Source organism: Marmota marmota, unplaced genomic scaffold, assembly GCF_001458135.2.
Source record: "Marmota marmota marmota unplaced genomic scaffold, marMar, whole genome shotgun sequence".
Classification (NCBI taxonomy): Eukaryota; Metazoa; Chordata; class Mammalia; order Rodentia; family Sciuridae; genus Marmota; species Marmota marmota.
Window position 1 is genome coordinate 52,767,280 of NW_026000229.1, and position 21,440 is coordinate 52,788,719.

The 21,440-nt window shown below is 36.4% G+C and overlaps 2 protein-coding genes across 9 annotated transcripts; one reads left to right on the forward strand and one right to left on the reverse strand.

Moving 5' to 3' along the window:
- Positions 1–2,021: 2,021 nt before the first annotated feature.
- Positions 2,022–8,165, forward strand: Tomm20l (translocase of outer mitochondrial membrane 20 like; the record flags this gene model as incomplete). The annotated part of the gene is made up of 3 exons (XM_015480198.2): positions 2,022–2,163; positions 6,523–6,665; positions 7,579–8,165. Coding segments are annotated over 3 exons (333 nt in total), but the record flags the coding sequence as incomplete, so codon positions are not given.
- Timm9 (translocase of inner mitochondrial membrane 9) lies at positions 7,702–21,365 on the reverse strand. 8 transcript variants are annotated; one of them, XM_048793296.1, is made up of 7 exons: positions 21,216–21,356; positions 20,815–20,998; positions 19,552–19,585; positions 17,915–18,007; positions 9,939–10,003; positions 9,174–9,269; positions 7,702–8,219 (listed from the first exon to the last, which is right to left on the reverse strand). In XM_048793296.1, exons 5-7 carry the CDS (start codon positions 9,975–9,977, stop codon positions 8,085–8,087), a joined length of 270 nt encoding a protein of 89 aa, XP_048649253.1. In that variant the 5' UTR covers positions 9,978–10,003; positions 17,915–18,007; positions 19,552–19,585; positions 20,815–20,998; positions 21,216–21,356; the 3' UTR covers positions 7,702–8,084. The 8 variants fall into 8 exon arrangements, with proteins under 8 accessions (XP_048649253.1, XP_015336425.1, XP_015336421.1 ...); XM_015480939.2 differs by lacking the exon at positions 19,552–19,585 and having other exon boundaries at positions 17,807–18,007; positions 21,216–21,357; XM_015480935.2 differs by lacking the exon at positions 19,552–19,585 and having other exon boundaries at positions 20,820–20,998.
- Between the last annotated feature and the right edge of the window lie 75 nt (positions 21,366–21,440).

A 21,440-nucleotide genomic window follows, 5' to 3' on the forward strand; every position in this document is an offset into this window, starting at 1 on the left:
TTTTTTTTTTTTTTTTTTTTTTTTTTTTTTACTGTCCATTCCCTCTGTGTCTACAGCACTGTTTGGCATATATTTATTGAATATTATTCATGATAGGCAGAAAGAAGCAGCTTGTCAATGCACAGACTGTGAAACTGCAGTCTTCAAGATGTGCTGGAGAGATAGCTGAGTGGTAGTTTGGTATCTTCTAATGGAGGCCTTAGAATGTCAAACTGTAAAGTCTCGACTTTTCTCTGTTATAGTGGATAACCAATGATGATGACTTTCAGAGAATAGATGAAAAAACATTTTGGGGGGGATTGGTCCTAAGGGTGCTTTACCACTAAGTTATACCCCTATCCCTTTTTATTTTTTATTTTGAGACTGTCTTGCTAAATTGCTAAGGGATGGAATGAGGCAAGGCTGGCCTTCAACTTGAAATCCTCCTGCCTCAACCTCCTGAGTTTCTGGGAGTAGCCCCTGCACCCAGCTTGTTTTGCTCTTTTTTTTTTTTTCCCATACTGGGGATCAAACCCAGGAGTTCTCTACCTCTGGAACTCCCAGTCCTTTTTATTTTTTTATTTTCGAGACGGTCTCACTACGTTGCTCAGGTCCTTGCTAAATTGCTGAGGCTGGCCTCAAACTGGAAGCCACCATGAGTTTTTGAATAATATAAAGAAAGAAAATTTGAATAATATAAAGAATAACTGCATTTCTCATACGTTGGAACCAAGGAGTGCTGTACACTGAGCCATCCCCCAGCCTTTTTTGTTTTTTGAGACAGGGTCTCACATGTAAATCACTGGAATTACAGGTGTGTGCCACCATGCCTGGCTTGTTTTGCTTTTTTAAAGAAGGTTAGTCTGGTGCCATTGTGGAGATTGGAGAAGAGGAGAGAATTTGAAGGCAGGAAAATCAGTCATTGGCAATCAGGAGGAGAAATAATGAAGATCTATATTATTTCAGTGAAGAAATGCAGAAGCAGACTTTTTCAAATGTTCTTTCATATAATCTTGCAAAAACTTTTCTTGTTTTGTTGATGAATAGCCCCCAGGCAGAAGAGAGATGTCTTTTCCTATTTCTTCTAGAATTTTTCTTCCTTCTCACCTCAGGACCTTTTGTTTCTGAAAGTATGTTCCATGGACCATCCTTATTAGATTCACCTGGATTATTTGTTAAAATATGCAGATATTCTAATCCTAGCACCAGCAATTCTGTTTCAGTATGTCAGGGGTGGCCCAAGGAATTCTTATGGGCAACCAGGTATTTTAGACTTTTATTTTTATTTTTGCAGTGCTGTAGATGTTACTGATCCTTAGCATGTTTGCTGATAAAAGCTTAAAAGGTGACCTCTCTCCAAGGTCATCCCATTTAAAAAAGATTATTCTTGGGGAAAACAATTACCTAAATCCTCTGGATATAAAAGACTAAAGGTGAAGTAACTGGTAGTGTAGTTGATATGTCTGGGCCAGGGTTTGCCTTGAAACACCAGCCCTAGGCTTAGTACCAATGATGATGCCATCTTATGGCTATACTTACCTTAATGAACCAGGCTGCAGCAAACCAAAGCATCCTTCTAATAGTCACCAACTGCCTGCCAAACCCTCACCATGTCCTTGTGAGGCCTGTGAGTACAGAATCCTTACTATAGCTTCTTGCCTCCCTTACTAGAGAGTAACTGCTACCTGAACAGACATCAACCAAATGACCAAAGTGACCCCACAGGCCAGAAAAATAATTACAATATAATCAATAGTCACTGTTGATCCAGGCAAGAAAATAATATTGCAACATACAAAGCTACCTTTGTTATACTCATTGTAGTAGTATTTCTGCTGTGTATTTAGTAGTTAAGATAAAATATGGATAAGAGTTATTGCAAGCATCTCAACCTACTTTGATACATTGCTGTGTATTTTTATCATTTGAAATTACAACTCCATTTTAGGAAATTGATTTGAATACTATAAAGAAGAACTGCATTTCTCATACATTGGATTCAGAGACTAGGTTCAAGTTTTTTTAAATAAAAATCAATTTTGATCAGTAACCATATACTTTACAATCTTTACTCATTGTTAAACATTTTAAAAATCTTTCAGTTTTGGGATCCAGCACCAAATGAAAAACTACAAGAACGTTTTTTTCAAGAGATACAGATGGGAGAACTTTGGCTATCTAGAGGTAAGAATGTAAACATTCCTTTGTGAGTTATTTATGATAATTTATGTTCAGGAAATATTATTGATTAGGATTTGTATGTCAAATAGCTAGCTAGATGTGTTAATCAGCTTGTTGCAGTTAAATGCCCAGCATTTTCACTTCATTACATGTGGGAGGCCAACCTTACCGGTGACTGAGTTACACTCCCCAGCTGGGTGCTGAGGCGCTCAGTCACAGAAATGGGTGTGTCTTGCTACGGCCCCATGGGTAAAGCTATGCTTACCTGTTCCTTTGTAATATAACCCCTTGCCCTGTTTAGGATAGAATCTTCCATGGAAGTGCCTTGTGTGTGTCCCCTCCTCTTACTGTGCCCTTGGGTGTGGCCTACCCAGGTGTCAGTCAACCTGCTGACAGTGGACATCATGAAGATAGACTCAGCCCCCTGAAACCTGACCCCTTGCCTCATTTGAATAGCTTCTCCTCAATAAAAGGGGTCAGCGCGCGCGTGTATGTGTGTGTGTGTGTGTGCGCGCGCTCTCTCTCTCTCTCTCTCTCTTTCTGCGGACCCTTAAGGTCAGAGGAGCCGTCACAGCAACCCCAAAGAAAAAGGTATTTGTGTCTCTTGTGTGGTTATTTCGTGCAGCCCAGTTTGCCCAGTTTAACTAGAGTGACCCCTGAGCCTTTTAGTCGCGAGAACAGAAACCCGGCAATTACACTAACACCCCCCCCCCAACCACACTACAATAATTAGTGTTCAAGTTTATGTTGTAGTCTGAGAAGTAGACAGGCAGGGAAACAAAGCCATGTATGTCTCATTTATTTTTTTGTACAATTCTCAATATATGAATTTTCAAAATGACTTTTTTTTTTCTTTGCACCAGGGGTTGAACCAAGGGGTGCTGTGCCACTGAGCCATCCCCCAGCCTTTTTTTATGTTATGAGACAGGGTCTCACTAAGTTGCGTAGGACCTCACTAAGTTGCCAAGGCTGGTTTTGAACTTGGAATCCTTCTGCCTCAGCCTCCCATCACTGGGATTATAGGCATGCACTACCTCACCTGGCACCCTTTAAAATTTGAGACAGGGTCTTGCTAAATTGTTCAGGATGGCTTTAAAATTATAGTCTTGCTACCTCAGCTTCCCAAGTAACTGGGATTACAGGTATGACTTAAATAATATAAAAAGGAGTGACTTTTACACAAGGTAATAAAGCTTAAGACTTTCATTTACATAGCCCTTTCCCAATACCCACTAACAATTTTTTTATTTATAACTTTATGTACCTTTTCTTAAATTGTGTGTGTGGGCTCATAAAATCTCAATTCCTCTCTAGATATGGATACTTCCTCAATATAGGGGCAATTAAAATATATAAAACCTTTCAGCTTTAACTGTTATTATAGTAGGATAGATGTGGGGAAAGAAAATTAGAATTATAACTTGAGAGAAAAAAATTCATAATTCATGGTCCACATAATGATGTTTAAGTCAACCATGAACTGCTGGTATAATGGTATATACTACATAGCTAGGTATGTAGTAGGCTATATTTTCTAACTTGGTGTTAACTACATTGTATTTTTCACTAATTGTATTATTTTTGTATTTTACACAGTGATGCAGTAGTCTAATGGTGATGCATTTTTCAGAATGTATCCCTTTAGGATTGGAGGTGTGGCTCAGTGGTACATGCTTGCCTAGCATGCATGAGGCCTTGGATTTGATCCCCAGCAGCTCAGGGGGAAAAAAAAAAGTATCTTCCATATTAAGCAACACACAACTACTTATTTGATCATATTTTATTCCTCTTTATGTTCAAGTGCTACCATGTAATAATTTAGTTACATTTAGAGGTGGATAAGTTATTGATGTTATTAGAACAAAAATTGCAATCGTTGGTTTTACAATTTTGTCCCTCTCTGTGATCCCTAAAGTGATTGATTCTTTAAGATTATATTATATACTTCTGTATAATGTAGTTTGCAATTTTGGCTGCTAGTTTAAGTATCTTCAAACCCCAAACTGATTAATTCAGTCTCTGGAGGTGGGACTCTGGCATCACCATTTTTTAAATCTCCCTAGGTTAATACAGTATAAACACAAAGTTAGAACAAGTGTTCTTTTTTTTTTTTAATATTTACTTTTTAGTTGTAGTTGGACACAATACCTTTTTTAAAATTTATCCATTCTATGTGGTGCTGAGGATCAAACCCAGGGCCCCACATGTTAGGTGAGTGCTCTACTACTGAGCCACAACCCAGCCCTATAGAACAAGTGTTCTAGTGGTAAATTTTCGCCCTTTTTTTTGCAGTTTTCTCAACTTTTCCCATTCTCTCAGCCACTAACTCCAATTTTCATTACTTTGCTGTCAGATAGAACATGCAGGTTGAGTACCCCTTATCCAGAATTCTTGGGACCAGGTTCTAACTGTGGAATATATACATATACATAACAAAATGTCTTAGGGATAGGACTTAAGTTAAAAAATGGAATTCATTTATCCCATATACACCTTATGCATAGCCTAAAAGTAATTTTATACAAAATTTTTAGTTCACCAGCATTTGAAATGTGACCTGCTACATGGAGTTAGGTGTGGAATTTTCCACTTGTGGTCTTATGTTGGCGGTCAAAAGTAACTTGATTTTGGCTGGGTGAAGTGGAGCATGCCTGTAATCCCAGCTACCTGGGAGGCTGAGGCAGGAGGACTTTAAGTCTGAGACCAGCTGTGGCAACTCTTCAAAATAAAAGCAAAAAAAGGGCTGGTGATGTAATTCAGTGGTGAAGCACCTCTGGGTTCAGTCCCCAGTACTATTAAAAAAAAAAGTTTTCAATTTTGGAGCATTATGAATTTTCAGATTAAGGATGCTTTACAGTTCTACAACTATTTTAATTGTGGTTGTCTATGGAGCCAGAAATTTTGATTGGTACTTCTGGGGAGTTGGTGTAATTTAATTTATTGGCTGGTTGACTTAATTGACCAAATTATTTTTGTATTCTATTAGCACCTCAATCTTGAGAGCCCGTACTGTATGTTTTTTCTTGTGGTACTGGGGATTGAACCCAGGGGTGCTTTACCACTGACATCCTCCACCCATTTTTTAGAATTTTTTGAGACAGAGCCTTGCCAAGTTGCTGAGGCTGGCCTCTGACTTGATATTCTCCTGCCTCTGCCTCCCAGGATGCTGGGATTACAGCCCTACACTACCACACCCAGCTTTTTTGGTTAAAAACTCAATACAATCGAAGAATTTGATTTAATGCATCACCTCCATAAAGCTATATTGTTATAAATAATAAAAGCCTTAATGGAAATTTCTAATGTTGGAAATGTAAAATTAACTATCTGGAAAGGCACAAAACTTGTCTTGTAACCTACATATTGCTTGTATCTACGTCAGGTCATGTCCTTGTGGTCTTTCAGTTTAAGCTTCTTGGGAATGTATTTTTATATGAATATGTGCTTTGTGTAGTTTTTATATGATCATTTATTTCAACCAATAAATGGAAAATTTGTTTCAGTTAGTGGGAATCTATTATTATAACTGTAGGGAAATGTATTTTTAAGTTTCCAAGTTGTATGAAGTGTGTCAAATTTCATTTCTTAGGATTATATAATACCTGAAGACAGGCAGCATACTGCCTTCAAAGGTCAAATTTAGCTTCTATTCCTAACTGTGGCATAAAAAATAATTTTGAAACCTTAAGTCAGTTCACTGATCTTTGCATTTCCTAAAAGTAGAACAGAGAGTGAAACCAAGTTGTTCCATGTTCTGACTTGCACAGAAATACTACGGTTACTTTCCAATCTTTGCATATAAGCCAATCTTCCTTAATGCATTTAAAAACAATTACTTATACATTAGAGTTTATAAATCTCTTATTCTTTTCCCTCTAGATATTACTTCATGTTATGCTGAATCTTGCTTGAAGTCTTTGATAATAGGATCTGTTTTTAAAAAGTTTAATTTAAATCTTCATCAAATCCTAAAACAATTAAATCAGAATCTCTGGAGGTTAAGACTTCAGGTTTAGCAGGAACATTATATTTCATATTTTAATATTTCACCCGTCACACAGATAACTCATTAATAAAAGATCACAACACTACAATACTCATCATCCATCCCTTACATATACAATATAAGAATGCACTTCCAACAGAAAGAGGACACTTGTTATAGTTTGCCTCACAAAATTATTCCTATTGCAGCTTTAAATTGTGACACTCAATATTTCTCCTCACACTTGAACTCTATTCTTCATGGAACTTGTCTAAATATTATTGATGTTTTTAAATCCAAATTGCTTTTGTTAGTAGTTTGTAGAATGTGTATTTTGAAGAACATTAATAGTTTGCTGAAAACTTAATGTGTTTCAGGGGACTGTAGAATGGGAGTTGAACATCTTAGCAATGCCCTTTTATTGTGTGGGCAACCACGGGAACTTCTGAAGGTTTTCAGACATACACTCCCTCCTCAGGTATTTGAGATGCTGTTGCAAAAAATCCCCCTTATTTGCCAGGTGAGCACATTTTTAACTATCTTTGTGAAATATACACAGTAAATAACCATGTGATTACATAGAAATAGCAAAGTACATGAGTGAATTGCCTGAAGTTTAAGAGTAAACTATCTGAAGTTTTGGTTGTTTCCTTTGCTTTAAGATGAAGCCAGCCTGTTTTTCATGTTTTGACTATAATGAATTACATATTTTTTTAGTATTTATTTTTTAGTTATAGGTGGGTACAATATCTTTATTTTATTTTTATGTGGTGCTGAGGATCCAACCCAGTGCCTCATGCATGCTAGGCGAGCACTCTACTACTGAACCCCAGCCCCAGCCCTGAAATACATTATTTTGTTATTATACTTGTTCCAGCATTTCTGCTTTAAAGCAGAACAAACAGTATTACTTTACTTCCCACAAACATGACAAAACATATAAATCACTTTGGTAAATTTAAACATTTAGGCCAATTAGTGTTCCCTTAAATACAAGTTTATATTGGTAACAAAATCCATTTATAAGCCAATTGATTAAGATATTAGTTCTCTTACATTTACCAAACTCTTTGGTATATTTCTGTATCAACTAGAATTTCCTGAAAATACCTGGCTGTTTCAGGATAAATCTCAAGATACTACTTTAACTCTGGTTCACTTTTTTAACTACTGATCCCATGTCAAGACCTGCAATAAAGTATATATTGTTGGTTAGATTCAGAACCATTCATGTTGGACTCTCAGCTTTTGAACAAGATACACAACAGTTCAGATTCCACTAAACTCAAGCTAGTCTTGGAATGTTTCCTGAAGATATATGAAAATGTAGCTAGGATAAGAATGTATGATGCCCATCCTGGCAAAGGAAGGGAGGCAAGAAAAGGATCATGAATTGAAATGATTAGCAAGTAACTGTTTTATGTATTTACCAGCAACTTGAGGCAGAAATGAATGAACAGGAATGCTTGGAGGATGGATGATCCTGATTGAAAAACATTTCAATGTATCCACAGTCCAGTCAGAAAACTATGGTTCTATATAGCATAAACAACTGCTTAGTGATACTTCCATTTATTTCACTTTTAGAATAAAAATTTTTCTATCTCATACATGATTGGACACATATTTTGCTTTAAAATTAACAGTCACAATGGAAGAAACAATGGTTTATTTTTCTAATTAAGGGACCAAGCTGCAGAATCTTAAGGCCTCAACAAATGTATCTTATTATTTTCTCCGAACAATAAGATCTTCTATTTTATTATTCTTGGTGAACAGCGATGTTGTTTCTTCATTGGTTTCCATTGCCAAAGAGTCATGACAGGTGGTTTAACATGGTGCCTACTGCTTTCAGGGGATTCCATCACATGAATCCTCATTTCCAGTGCAACAGCTGTTGGCAATCTTTCATTGAAAGTCCATCCATCAGGATTTCTCTTTATCGTGGTTGACCAAGGAGTCCTGCTTTGGCTGCCAGGGCTTCATTCTGCTGAATATGATATTCTTGAAATCTCATGGATATTCTTTGTGTCATTTTTAAATATTTCTGTAAGCAATGTTCTGAACAGGTGATCTAGAAAAGGGAAGATCCAAGAAGCAATGCGAAAATATCAGTTTTTAAAAATGCACATATTCTAAAAGAACAACCAGTAGGAACTTTGCTTTTCTTTAAATATTGGTGAACTAAGTAGCACAAATGGGTAGTGACCATTGCTTTAAATTGTTGATATAAGAATTAACATTTACTAAATGCCTACCAGTTTGTAGGCATTAAGAACTATGATAGGTCCTTGTCTTTATGAAGCTTCTGAACTAGATTTTTTTTGTCAGTATATTTTAATATTAACTGAAAGCCCAAATTCCTATCCTCTTAGTGAATATATACTTAGTAGCAGGTTTGTTCCTTTTTTAATAAGAAACCCCATTCTCAATATTTTTAATTCTCAACCTTTTTACTTTTTAACAAGAATATTACATTATCATCTCTCCTAAAATGTCAGTTATTTAAGAAGTACTTATTGATGGCTGGTTATGTGTTAAGTTCTTGTCATGAATGTTACCAATATAAATGTTTTGATGAGGATATTAAAAGTTAAGACTTCTAATAGGATTGGGGTTCAGAACCCACCTATGCAATATGAACCACCATATTTAAGCTTTGCTTTTTCCAATGCCAACCTGAGTTGTCAAGGACATAGAAAGGCTGTATTGTTTCTTTAGCCAGGCCATCTCTACTGAAAGGTAATTATTAAGAATCTTTGTGGTAGAACAGTAACTCAGCAACCCCAAGTATCTTCTCTAAAAAGGTCTGTCTTGGTACAATGTGACTTTCACATTAAATTTGGCATCATGAAACATTCTATGCTCATAGATCCTTGGCAGCTTCAGTTCCTCCAAGCAGTGGCTCATAAAAGGCACATAAAAGGCAGCCCAAATTCCTGTTGTAAGTAGGAACAAGTGAAATGCTTAGGGGCATCCTATTGTTATGACAAACTTAGAGAAATTTAGTGAGCAACACTTTTCATACCTCTTCAGGTTTTACTTCTCTTGTTGTAAAGTCTTTTACACAGTCCAAAAAGCAGGTTTCTGTAAGTTTATTGTAGGTTCCAAGGAATTCCCTAAACTAAAATAGAAAGTTCTTTAATACTCAGTTTTTGCAACAAAGATGCTTTGAAACTTTACACTTGAAACCATAGATTCTCTTGCTAACTTAAATAGTTGTAATATGATCTATAAAATATCATTTACTTGTACATTTTTGCCGTCTGAATATTGACCAGAATAAAAATATAAATGTAGTCAGGTGTGGTGGTACATTCCTGTAATCCCAGCTACCCAGGAAGATGAGTCAGGAGGATCACAAGTTCAAGGCCAGCCTGGGTAACTTAGTGAAACCCTGTCTCAAAACAGAAAGGGGTAGGGATATAGACTGGTGATTGACTAGCATGTGTGAAGCCCTGGGTTCAATCACCAGTAACACACACACACACACACACACACACACACTCAGAACCAGGTGCAGTAGCCAGGTGTACATGCCTATTGTCCCAGTTACTTGGGAGGCTGAGCCAGATCACTTGAGCCCAGAAGCTGGGGACCAACATGGGTAACATAATGAGACCCTGTCTCAAAAACAAACAAACAAACAAAAAAACATGCTTCATATAATATCTGTTCTTAGATATGAAATACAACACTTATTTTGTGAAATCTCTGACTAACCTGGTTACATCCAGTAGTGCTTTACGTTTTGTTCCCCCCAAATCCTGTTCCCTTAATTATAATACCTTACCTGTTTTATCTGATCAGATTCTGGTATTTGTGCAGCCATATTCTTTTGGTATGTTTATTAGTCACCTGATTTTAAAAAAAAAAAGGTCAATCTACATTTTTTTTTTAAAGTTAGGTCAAGAGTTAGCTAATCATATTTTATAAATTTCCAACTTTGTACATAAATTATATGCCATCCCCAATCTCACAGATCATTAATGACAACAGAACCTCACAATTTACAGTGAAAATTTTCTAATGTTAGCTCTGGAACTCAGAGTTCTTGTCTTACCTAAATCTACAGCTTTAAGACAGTTTTCTCTGAACTCTAGTGTCTTCTTAAAATTTCTTAATGATTCCACTAGTTGACAATTTAACTCTGACCTGAGCTGCTAATGATTCTTTTACTATATGTAAATGTGAAGTTTCGATTAATTCTTAACAAACACCACTCACTTTTAAATCAACAATGCTCAAGAAAGATATTCAGAATTCCAGAAGATGCTAAAGGAAAATTTCTGAAGTTATACATTCTGGAGTTCATAAAGGGCAATCACAAAGACTTACTAGAAACTTCTGATATAACTTGGGGGCAACAGAAAGGAAAAAAAAAAAAAAACTTTCTAAATTACTAAGGTTTACACATATCCTAAATGTAGGACTTCAGTTAATCTAGATTCAAGAATGTGTATATTGTTTATTTACTGTATTCTAGCTAGTTCTAAAAAGTTTGAGCATATCATATGAAAGGTTTATATAAAATAAAGCTGTTTAAAAGAGAAATTAAACATCATGTAAAAGGAAGAATAAGCAACTACTGATCACATACACTGTAATGTTATGCGTTATATTCAGCTTTGAGTTCCCTAATAAACAAAGCAGAAAAGATAAACTGTATGTATATATGTTTCTTATTGGATCGTCAATTATTTAGTTGCCTTGAAAAGCACAAAAACTAGGAAATTCAAGTTTAAGCGCAAAGCATATGACACTACTATCAAAAAATTAACATTCTCATTTTTAGTAAAACATATAATCAATGTTAATTTCACTTTAACCACTCCCAACCATGTATATAATTCCCCCCCTTCTGTATTTACTTTTCCCTCCTCTTTTTTCCTTATCCTGAATATTTGTGATAATTACTGATATTTTAAAAGTCATAAGCAAGGGAAAGCATTAGTTCTTTTCTATTTGGTATGCTAGTCTCATTTTAGATGTTATAGCTCATAGTTTTCTTTGGAGTAATGATTAATAAAAGGTGTAACTGTGTATATCAAAGAACTTTGAGTTTAGTAACAAGACAGACAACCCTTCCAAATCCCTTTTTATCTGCTGTTGAACAAACACTTAGTAGAAATTTTAAGTGAGCCCAAAGTTTAGGCAACTAGTGTTCCATAAACGCCTTGCAAGTTAACAAGAATGCTCTTTATTCGAGTTTTATTTCACAGTGTTATAAACAATATGTATATATATTTTACTGTAGAAACTACTTGGATAAACACCAAGAATTAATTGAAGGTAACCATTTTTCCGATATTGCTGTATCACCATATGTTCCAGGTAAGGTACTATCCATTATATTCCCCCTTAGCTGTATGTAAATGATCAAACACAGATTCCAACCCCTCCAAATAGGCTTGCACAGAAATCCAAGCCTATTTAATCATCTTCCAGTATCATCATCAAACTTACAGTTTAGAATCTTGGCAGTTATGATTCTAATTAATTCACTGGTATATGTTCATTCAGTAAACACTTAGTGAATGTACTGAGGACAGTGGTAGTTATGAAACTAGCTTCTGACACTATGCTTCGGAGACAAGATGCATTTTTATAGCTGCTATAAAACACCATTACCCAGTTAAAGAAACAGGATTCCATACGTGTATCATGCAGTGATATTGTTTAGGACATGTGCTTCCAGGAAGATGGCGCAGCTGTGCCTTTCCTCATTCCTTTAACATGTACAACTAAAAATCCTACATTATATGTAAAGCAAATATAAGAAGACTTTTGAGAGGTGGATGGAAAGTAGCAGACTGGTTAGGACCTTGGACTCAGAAACACAGGGGTAAATTCTCTGTATTTTTTAGTTCTTTATATAGACTTAAAAGCTGAAGAAGCTGGCCATCTGCAAATGGGGGCAGTAAAAAAACAAAACAAAACAAAAAAAAAACCCACCACACACCAAAAGCTTGGTCTCTAACCAAAATTGCAAGACAGAAGACTAAATTTAGGCAGTAACCACTATATACCTAGCAAAGTCCACAGAAAAAACTGTCACTTTTATCCCTTCACACATCAGCTTAGGCCAACTGGGAAGCCTAGATTTCCATCTACAAGGAATGTAATGAGGTGCTCCAACACCTACACTGTAGTGCTGCTAGAAAAGGCTGGTTAGGGAAAGGGTCATTCATCCTGCCAGGCAGTAAAAAGACCCCCATCCCACAACTAACACCAAGTGTCAGTGGAAACCAGACAGGGAGACTAGCTTCCATTCCAATTTCTTTCCTCTGGGATAGTATCAAAGAAGGTCTACTTGAGATTCAGGACTTGCATTACTGCCCCATGAAGATTAGGCCATATGCCCTACTGTGGTATCAGTAGAGGCCACTGGGGAACAGTAATGAGGTACTCCAGTCTTTCCCAGCTAGGAATGCCTGAAAGCATTCCAAATTCAGCAAAAGACATAAACCTAAAATTCACGAAGTTGAATGAATCCCAAACAGCATAAACCCAATGAAATCCACATTAAGTCAAATACCTAAAATTTAAAAACCAAAAAAATCTGAAAGCAGCGAACGAAATACAACATCTTTCTATAGGTAAAAACTAATCAGGATAATAGCACATTTCTCATCAGAAACTATGGAGGCCAGAGGAAGAGGAACAAAATTTTTCAAGTGCTAAAAGAAAAGAATGGTCAAACCAGACAAATGTATTTAATGAAAGTATCCTTCAGGGATGAAGAAGAAACCAAGACATTCTCAAATGAAGGAAAACTAATAAGAATTTTTTGTCCACAAATCTGCCTTAAATAATGTTTAAAGATTCTAAACAGAAAACAATAAAAGTAATGTTGGGACATAAAGAAGAAAAATACAGTAATAAAAAAAAGTTCAGTATAATACATTTTCCTTCTCTTCTTGAGTTTCCTATCTTATTTTCATCAATTATAGCAAAAATCACAAGACCATTTACGGTGGTTCTAAATATATGTATGCAATAGCTGGGTGCAGTGTGCATGCCAGTAAATCCTAGCGACTTGGGAGGCAGAAGGATCACAAGTTCAAGGCCAGCCTTAGCAATTTATTGAGACCCTCAGCAACTTAGTCAGACCCTGTCTCAAAATAGAAAATAAATAGAGCTGGGGCTGTAGCTCAGTGGTAAAGTACTCCTGGGTTAAATACTCAGTACAGATATTAATTCAGAAAACTGTAGGTAAATCAAAATGGACCACAGGACTGCAGGAAAAGAAACAAAAACAAAAACAAAAAGTAACAGGTTTAAACCCCTAGTAGATGGAAAAAAAAAAAAAAAAAACCTCAATCTAAATATACCAGTTAAAAGACAGACTGGGCGTGGATTAAAAAATATCATCCAGGTATAAATGGTCTACAAGAAAGTCTTCATATTTAATGATACACACAGGTTAAAGACAAAAGGATGGGAAAAGTTATACAATCACAAGAAAGCAGGACTTTGGATTAGACAAAGGGGAATGAAGGAAAGAGAGAGGGGATGGGAATAGGAAAGACAGTAGAATGAACTGGACATCACTTTCCTATGTTCGTATATGACCAGAGTAACTCCACATCATGTACGACCACAAGAATGGGAAGTAATTACTCCATGTTTGTATGACATGTCAAAATATACTCTACTCTCATGTATATCTAAAAATAACAAAAAATTAAAAAAAGAAACAAAGCTATTCTAGTTGTAATTTAAGTGAATTTCAATTAAAATAAGTGAATTTAATTAAATGTTTAAAATATATTTGTTAACAAGGAATAAATACTTATGATGTTACAAAAAAACAAAGAAAGCAGGAATAGATAATATCAGAGAAAGTAGATTTTAGAACAAAGAAAATTATTAAAGACAGAAAGAGACAGATAGGGGTTGGAGTTGAAGCTCAGTGGTAGAGTGCTTGCCCAGCTAGTATGAGGCACTAGGTTCAATCCTCAGCACCACATAAAAATAAATAGATAAATAAATAAATGGTATTGTGTCCATCTACAACTAAAAATAATAATAAAATAAAAAAGGGACATATAGACCAATTTATCAAGAGATATAGCAATCCTTAATATGTATGCATCAAACACAGCTATAGTTGGGTGGGGTGGTGCACACCTGTCATCCCAGCTACTAAGGAGGCTGAGGTAGGTGAATTGCAAATTAGAGGTCAGCCTCAGCAACTTGAGAGACATTTCTGTCTCAAAGGAGAAAGAAAGAAGAGAGGACTGGGATATATCTTAGTGGTAGGTGCTTGCCTAGCATGTGTAAGACCCTAAGTTTAAACCCTAGCACTGAAAACAAAACAACAACAACAAAAAACTGCATTTCTGTATGTTAGCAACGAATATAAATGCACACTGAAATTATAACACCAATGATAATTACTAAAAAAACCCCAAAAAACGATATGGATAAAAGTATGTTTATGTATAAAATGCTAATAATTAAGACATAATAAACAGACGTGTCATGTGTTCACAGATTAGAAGTCTTTTTTTTTTTTTAAAGAGAGAGAGAGAGAATTTTTTAATATTTATTTTTAGTTTTTTCGGCGGACACAACATCTTTGTTTGTATGTGGTACTGAGAATCAAGCCCGGGCCGCACGCATGCCAGGCGAGCGCACTACTGCTTGAAAGAGTAAGGATGTCATTTTTCCCAAGACTGATATGTAGACTTAGGGTAATTTTAACCTTGAATTAAGTCTGTCACCTTATATAAAAATCAATTCAAAATGGATTAGGGACTTAAAGTAAAATATAAAATTATTAAAATTTTTAGAAAACTACGAGAACTCCTCAGATATTAGTGCTAGATAACATCAAAAGCATAATCTGTAAGAGGAAAATTTTGATAAATCTGATTTCAGCAATACTAAAAACTTGCTTTGTAAAAGATACTATTAAGAGGACAAAAAGATAACCACAAGGCAGGCATGGTGGTGCACACCTGTAATCTCAGCTTAGGTATTTTACCAAGACCCTGTCTCCAAAAAAAATATATATGTGTGTGTGTGTGTGTGTGTGTGTGTAGGGAGGGAGAGAGAGGGCTGACACTGTAGATGTAGCTCAGTGATACAGAATCCCTGGGTTCAATCCCCAGAATTTAAGCATTATAATTACATATCATTCACTCTACAATTCTGTTCCTAGGCATTTAGTTTAGAGAAATGCAAGCTTATATTCATACAAAAATATGTCCCTGGTTATTTATAGAAACTTTATAACAGTTGAAAATGGAAACAACTCAGATGTTCTTTACTGAGTATTTGGCTAAACAAACTTCTATCTATACTATGGAATATTATTCAGCAACAAAAAAGAGGCATGAATACATATAGCAGCTTGGAGAATGATGCTGAGTGAAAAGTCAATCCGAAAAGGTTACATGTATAATTCCATTTATGTAACATTTTGAAATGACAGAATTAAATAAATGAAGTCCATATTAGTGGGTGCCAATGGTTAAGGGGAGGAGGGTGAGACTGGAGTGTTGCTTCAAAAAAGGTACATGAGAAAGCTTTATGATGGAATGTTCTGAATCTTGACTGTATCAATATCCATATCCTGGATGTGATATTGTACTCCAGTTTTATACAATGTTACCATTATGGAAAACTGGGTAAAGAGCATAAGATCTCTATATTATTTCTTATAGCTGCATATGAATTTACAATGATCTCAGAATCAAGAGTTTAATTTTAGAAAGAGAGATTGCATAGTATTATAATCCCTGCCCCCCAAAAATGCAGCAAGGTAAATGTTGTTAGCAAGAGATCCAAATTGGGCTAGAGTGGTGGTGCATGCCTGTAATCCCAGTTACATGGAAAGCAGAGGCAGAAGGATCACAAATTTGAGGCTAGCTTGAGTAACTTAGCAAGATCCTGTCTCAAAAAAATCAAAAAGGGGGCTGAGGTTGAGGTTGTAGCTCAATGGTAAAACGCCCCTGGATTCGCCTTCAGTTCAGTGTACCTGTCTCTGAAATTTACAGAACATTTAAAAACTTTATATATTCTCTAACTTCTGTACTGAAGTGGGTGGGTAGAATTCCAAGTTAGACTTCTTTTGGATTCCCACTCAAAAAACAGTCTGGAAAAGATCCAAGAAATGGCAAGACGACTTTATGAAATTAGTATGACATGAAACTTTTTTGTGGGAACTTAAAAAATACAAGGACAATAAAATATGTATTAAGGAACTTGCTTTACCAGCAGGAATCTGGCTCGAAGTACAAAAGGCCATCCACCTGACCTGAGCTTTCTCACTGTATCTAGGACATGAAGCAAACTGGATTTTCCACACCAAAAAAAAGAGATCTGATTTCCTTAGAATTAAAATCTTAGAAAATTTACACGATGACTAACATAATAATCTAGTTCTCTTATTCCTATCCTTGTATTCCCTCAGGTTAAAATTCATGTTTATTGATTTTTTCATCCAGAAGTTAGAGATAGAGAACATATGAAGTTTTTAAATGTTCTGTAAATTTCAGAGACAGATACACTGTGCTGTGTCAGTCCTCCCAACCCCCTTACTATGCAATTCATGATGACAAATGATGGATATCATTGGGAAGTCTTTGGCAAGATATAGATGAGGAACACCCCAAATGATACTGGTATGAATTTCTTTTTTGAATTTTTTTTTTTTTTTTTAGTCATAGATGGACACAATACCTTTATTTTATTTATTTACTTATTTTTATGTGGTACTGAGGATTGAACCCAGTGCCTCACACATGCTAGGCAAGTGATCTACCACTGAGCCACAACCCCAGCCCTTGTGGTTTGTTTTAGTTGTCTTTTAATGTACATTCCTTAAACAGTCTCCTCCTTTAAAAAAAAAGTTTATTATACTATAAAAGTAATATAATCTACTGATTATACTCAAAGATCACTGCTAACATTATGAGTTTTTCCTAGAATCATTTGATTATGTATTTTATTTTTTTAAACATTTCCTGGGCCTACACTTAAACTCAATATCAGCTAATAGTCAGCAATTACCCCCCCCCCCCCCCCAGTGTTTGGAATGGAACCCAAAGCTTTGTGCATGCTAGGTAAGTGTAACCACTGAGTACACCCCCAACCAGCAATTTTCTTTCCACCTTTTTTTTAGATGTTGATGGACTGTTATTTTATTCATTTATTTATATGCGGTGCTAAGAATCGAACCAATGCCTCACACATGCTAGGCAAGCGATGTACCACTGAGCTACAACCCCAGCCCCAGCAATTTTCTTAACTCTGCCTAAATCTCCATAGCTTATTTATTCTCTGTGGTGTTATTATTATCAAGATTATGATGAAACTAACCACAGAAAACTATTCCTAGTAAACAGTGGAGATGCTCAAATGAATGATTTTCAGATTCACTCTATAGTGTAAGGTCTTCTAAATCTTTCACCATTCATTGTGTAGTTTTTTAATCCTGAGGTACACTGACTGACAAAGACCAATAGCCACACAAAACTGCTGATGGTGAGAACAGGTTGCAGCAATGTGGCTGTCTTTTTATTTGATTCTTTGTTTCTTTTCTTACAGAAAAGGCTTTTAATTCTAGAGGCAAATATCCAATCAGGAGTTAGTGTCAGGCTAAATCCCTGAAAGCTGGTGTAGGAGAGAAGGGATAGAACTCTAGCTTACCTCTTATGAATGATGATAGCAATGTTTAGTTTTGTGCCAAACGATATATATTATAGTACCAGCGAACTTAATAGTAAAGGGAGATCTTATCAGTCATCGAGCTCAAACCTTTTCTGATGCATGAGTTTCCTTTTTGTTCTGGAAAAGTGGTTGTCCAGCCTTTGCTTGAACGTCTGTCTCCAGTGAGGCCTGATTTCTTACCTGAAAAATTAGGGTGTTATAGTATGACTGCTGAGGCCCTTTGGAGCTCTAACAGTCTTTCTGATGAAATCTAAAGTTCTGTGGCGATGTTATTTTTAAAAAAGCTTCTTCTTTTTTATTACCAAGTTAAATGATACATCAGGTATTTTTCCTTCTTGCTGTAATGGGGATCAAACCCAGGGCATTATGCATGCCAGCATGCACTCTACCACTGAGCTACATCCCCAATACCCCTCTTCCCCTCTATTCTGAGACTACAATTCTTTAGCATACTTAATGTCATCCTACATATAATTACTTCTTATATGATTCTTCTAATACCCCTGGGAGGGAAAGTTTAGAAATGTCTACATTTATAAGAGACCATTTTACAAACAGTAACTGCAACAGTAGGGGCCTAACTAAGGTGTTGTTCATACTTTAAGCAGTGTTTTCCCTCTTACACCTTAAGACCTATGTTTCCAATAAGCTGTTATTTAGAATACCATTTATCTAAAATATATTCTCCAAATAGACAAACATGCTGTAAGCTCTTCAGACCCTTTCTTCAGCAACTGTTATTTTTGCTTACATTTTTCCACATTTATTAACCATGTCTATTATCTCTTCTTAATGCACCTAGTAACTTCCCTAAATTATTTTCCTTTCCTTCTCAGAAAGGAAATCCACTTAGCAAAGAACAAAAGAGATTTCAAAGGCCCCAGAAAAATTTTATTTCAGGTGAATATCATCACATAATAATTTCCAGAAATGTATAATACTGAATAAAATAAATTAACCAGGACATGATGGGGAGATACCTTCCATTTCTTTTTAAAAATCATATGCAGATTTGTACCAACTTTGAAGCCAAATCCTAATTCTGCTCAAACTTAGTTTACAATAAATGATTCTTCTGATGTCCTTGGCCCTATCAATATAATTGCTCCTGGTCTTTGAGGATTGGTACTGGTAATTGGCATCTTATGGTTCAGGCAAAGATCATATAAAACCACTGAGTGACAAGTAGTTGAGGAACAGGATATATCTATGATCTTAAAGCAGCTCCATAGGTTACATATCACAGAAAGAAAAGTACTCCTTCATGTTGGAAAGATCATAGTCACTAGTCATATTAACCAAGTGATTAAACCTAGCACCACATACACTGAGTTGTGGCATTAGGTATTTTATGATGGGACCCACTAAGGCACAGAGCATTACTTATGTGGTATTCTTGTAAAAAAAAAAAATGCTCTTTGATCATTAGGGAATAATCAGGAAAATCCACAATACGAAATAACTGAAGAAAACTGGGCTGGTCTTTTAAAAAAATGCAATAAAGAAAAGGTTGATGTAGATTAAGAGACTGAAGAGTGTTGAGAACTATACATAGTGTGTGAACCTTGATTGGAACCTGATCAAAGAAACATTAAACACTTCCTGGATAATTGAGAAATTTGAATGTTATCAAGTATGATAATTTATTGATGTTGTGTAATACAATGTCCTTAAGGAGACACATGCTGAATAAATTGTGGTTAAAGTTCATGTTTGCAACTTACTTGCAAATGGTTCAGCAGAAAAATTTTATATATGCTTGGAGAAAGAGTGGGAAAGAAAAAGCAAATACATGTTAAAAAAAGGAAAAAGGGGGGAAAACGCCCTTCTGACCCATGGTTTTTTTTTTGTATCAGAGCTATCAGTGTCTTTGAGGTCAAATGTCTAAACTGTTTTTACTAACTTGTTTAATATAACCTAATAGGAATCACATGACCCTTTAAATTATTTGTAGCAGATTTAGGAAGTTATTTTAGTCAGATTTAGGTTGTCTAACAATAACTCTAATAACCCTAACAATGATAACTCATTGTTAACCAGAGCAGTTTTGAGAGATAATCATACTGCTTTCAGACTGGAAAGACTGGCTTCAAGATATAAAGAACTGAGCCTTGGGCACTGGAGGATGACATTAAAGGGATTTTTAAGATCCAAATTATTCAAGTCATATTAATAAATGCCTTTGCTTAATAAATGCCTTAGAGATAAGAGGGGCAAGATAAGGTTCCCCCCCCCCTTTCACATTCACACCCAAGTTTCACCCAGAAATTATGGAAGTTAAGTGATCATAAGGTCTCTTGCAGCTCTGACATTGTTATTCTTTTAATACACTTATGCAAACTGTGAACAAATAGGTTCAACAAAAGAGACCAATGTCAATGGGGAAAATGTAAACTGACATAATAATAGTTGTTAATTACTGAAACTCATCAGGATGCAAAAATAAGTGAAATGTTCTCCAAAGCTGACCCGTAGGTCCATTTTAATTCTAGACGTCTATGAAAGTAGGCAGCTTTTCCATCGGATTACATATTTTACTTTGATTAATCTATTTTAAAGCCTATACACAGCAAGGCGAAAAGGGAAGGCTCTAAGCAGTGCGTCTTCGAAAATGAGCAGACAGCCCTGGTAGTCTAGAAAGGACTGAAGTCTAGAAAGGATTTTGCAGTTAAAGGAGGGACTCCAGCATGTCAGCGCAAGGTCGCGGCACAGAAAACCTTACAGCCTAATTCTCTGTCCCCGCAAAAGACCTAGACTCCCCAAACCTGAGCTTGAGGTGGCTCGGGGCCTCAGCTTCCCACCCTGGCAGGCTGACGAGGCCGCCGCGTAGGTCCGCACCCGGCCAGACGCGCTGCCCGGGTCTGCAGCCCCCGCGGCCCACACACATCTCGGCCGCTTTCTCCCGGGACCCTGCCACCGTTCTGAAGCTGACCTCCGCCCCCCACCCGAGAGCCCAGGATTCTGAGGGCAGAGAAAAGAGACCATACTTAACCACAGGCTCTCGCATCCGACTGGTAAGAGGCTGGGGGGGACTGCAATGCAGGTGGAGTCTGGGGGCTGAGGGTCGGGGTCAGGGTGCCGCCGCTGCTGGATGGCACAGAACACGTGGGAGCGGTGATGTCAAACAGTACTTAAACTCTTTGACGCAGATTCTTTACAACGTGGGGAAATCTAAGGAAAAAATCCAGTACCATAAATGAATTCTGAAATCCACTAAAAATTAACTTCGTGGCTGTATGCTTACCAACGCTCTCTATTCCTGACTCTCTCTCCCTACGACCCGAATCTATTGAAGCTCTTTGGAAGACTAATTTACTTAACCCCACGGTCCTAACGGTCTTCAGGAGCTACAGTGAAAATAATCCCTAATAAACACGAGTAGTGTTACCAGTCAGGTCAGGAGCGCTTCAGTCGAAGATGAGTCCCTCGGATTTTATCCAATATCTTAATCTTGTAGGGAGATGTGTTGTCTTTAAAATAAAAATAAATTCACATCTCTTTTAAGGTTTTAACAGTGTAAGTTTGTTTCCACCCGGACAGGGATGGAAGGGCAAGGGAGAGTACTTGCATTTTGGTTGGATGTTTTGGACGCTTTTCTTGGCGCGCATGCGTG

Excerpts from the sequence above, each read along its gene's own strand:
- Timm9 (XM_048793297.1), bottom strand. The coding sequence starts at position 9,977 with ATGGCTGCACAAATACCAGAATCTGATCAGATAAAACAG. Across the intron at positions 9,270-9,938 it reads AATCTGATCAGATAAAACAG|TTTAGGGAATTCCTTGGAAC; the intron begins GTAAGGTATTAT and ends TTTCTATTTTAG. Across the intron at positions 8,220-9,173 it reads GAGAAGTAAAACCTGAAGAG|ATCACCTGTTCAGAACATTG; the intron begins GTATGAAAAGTG and ends TCCCTTTTCTAG.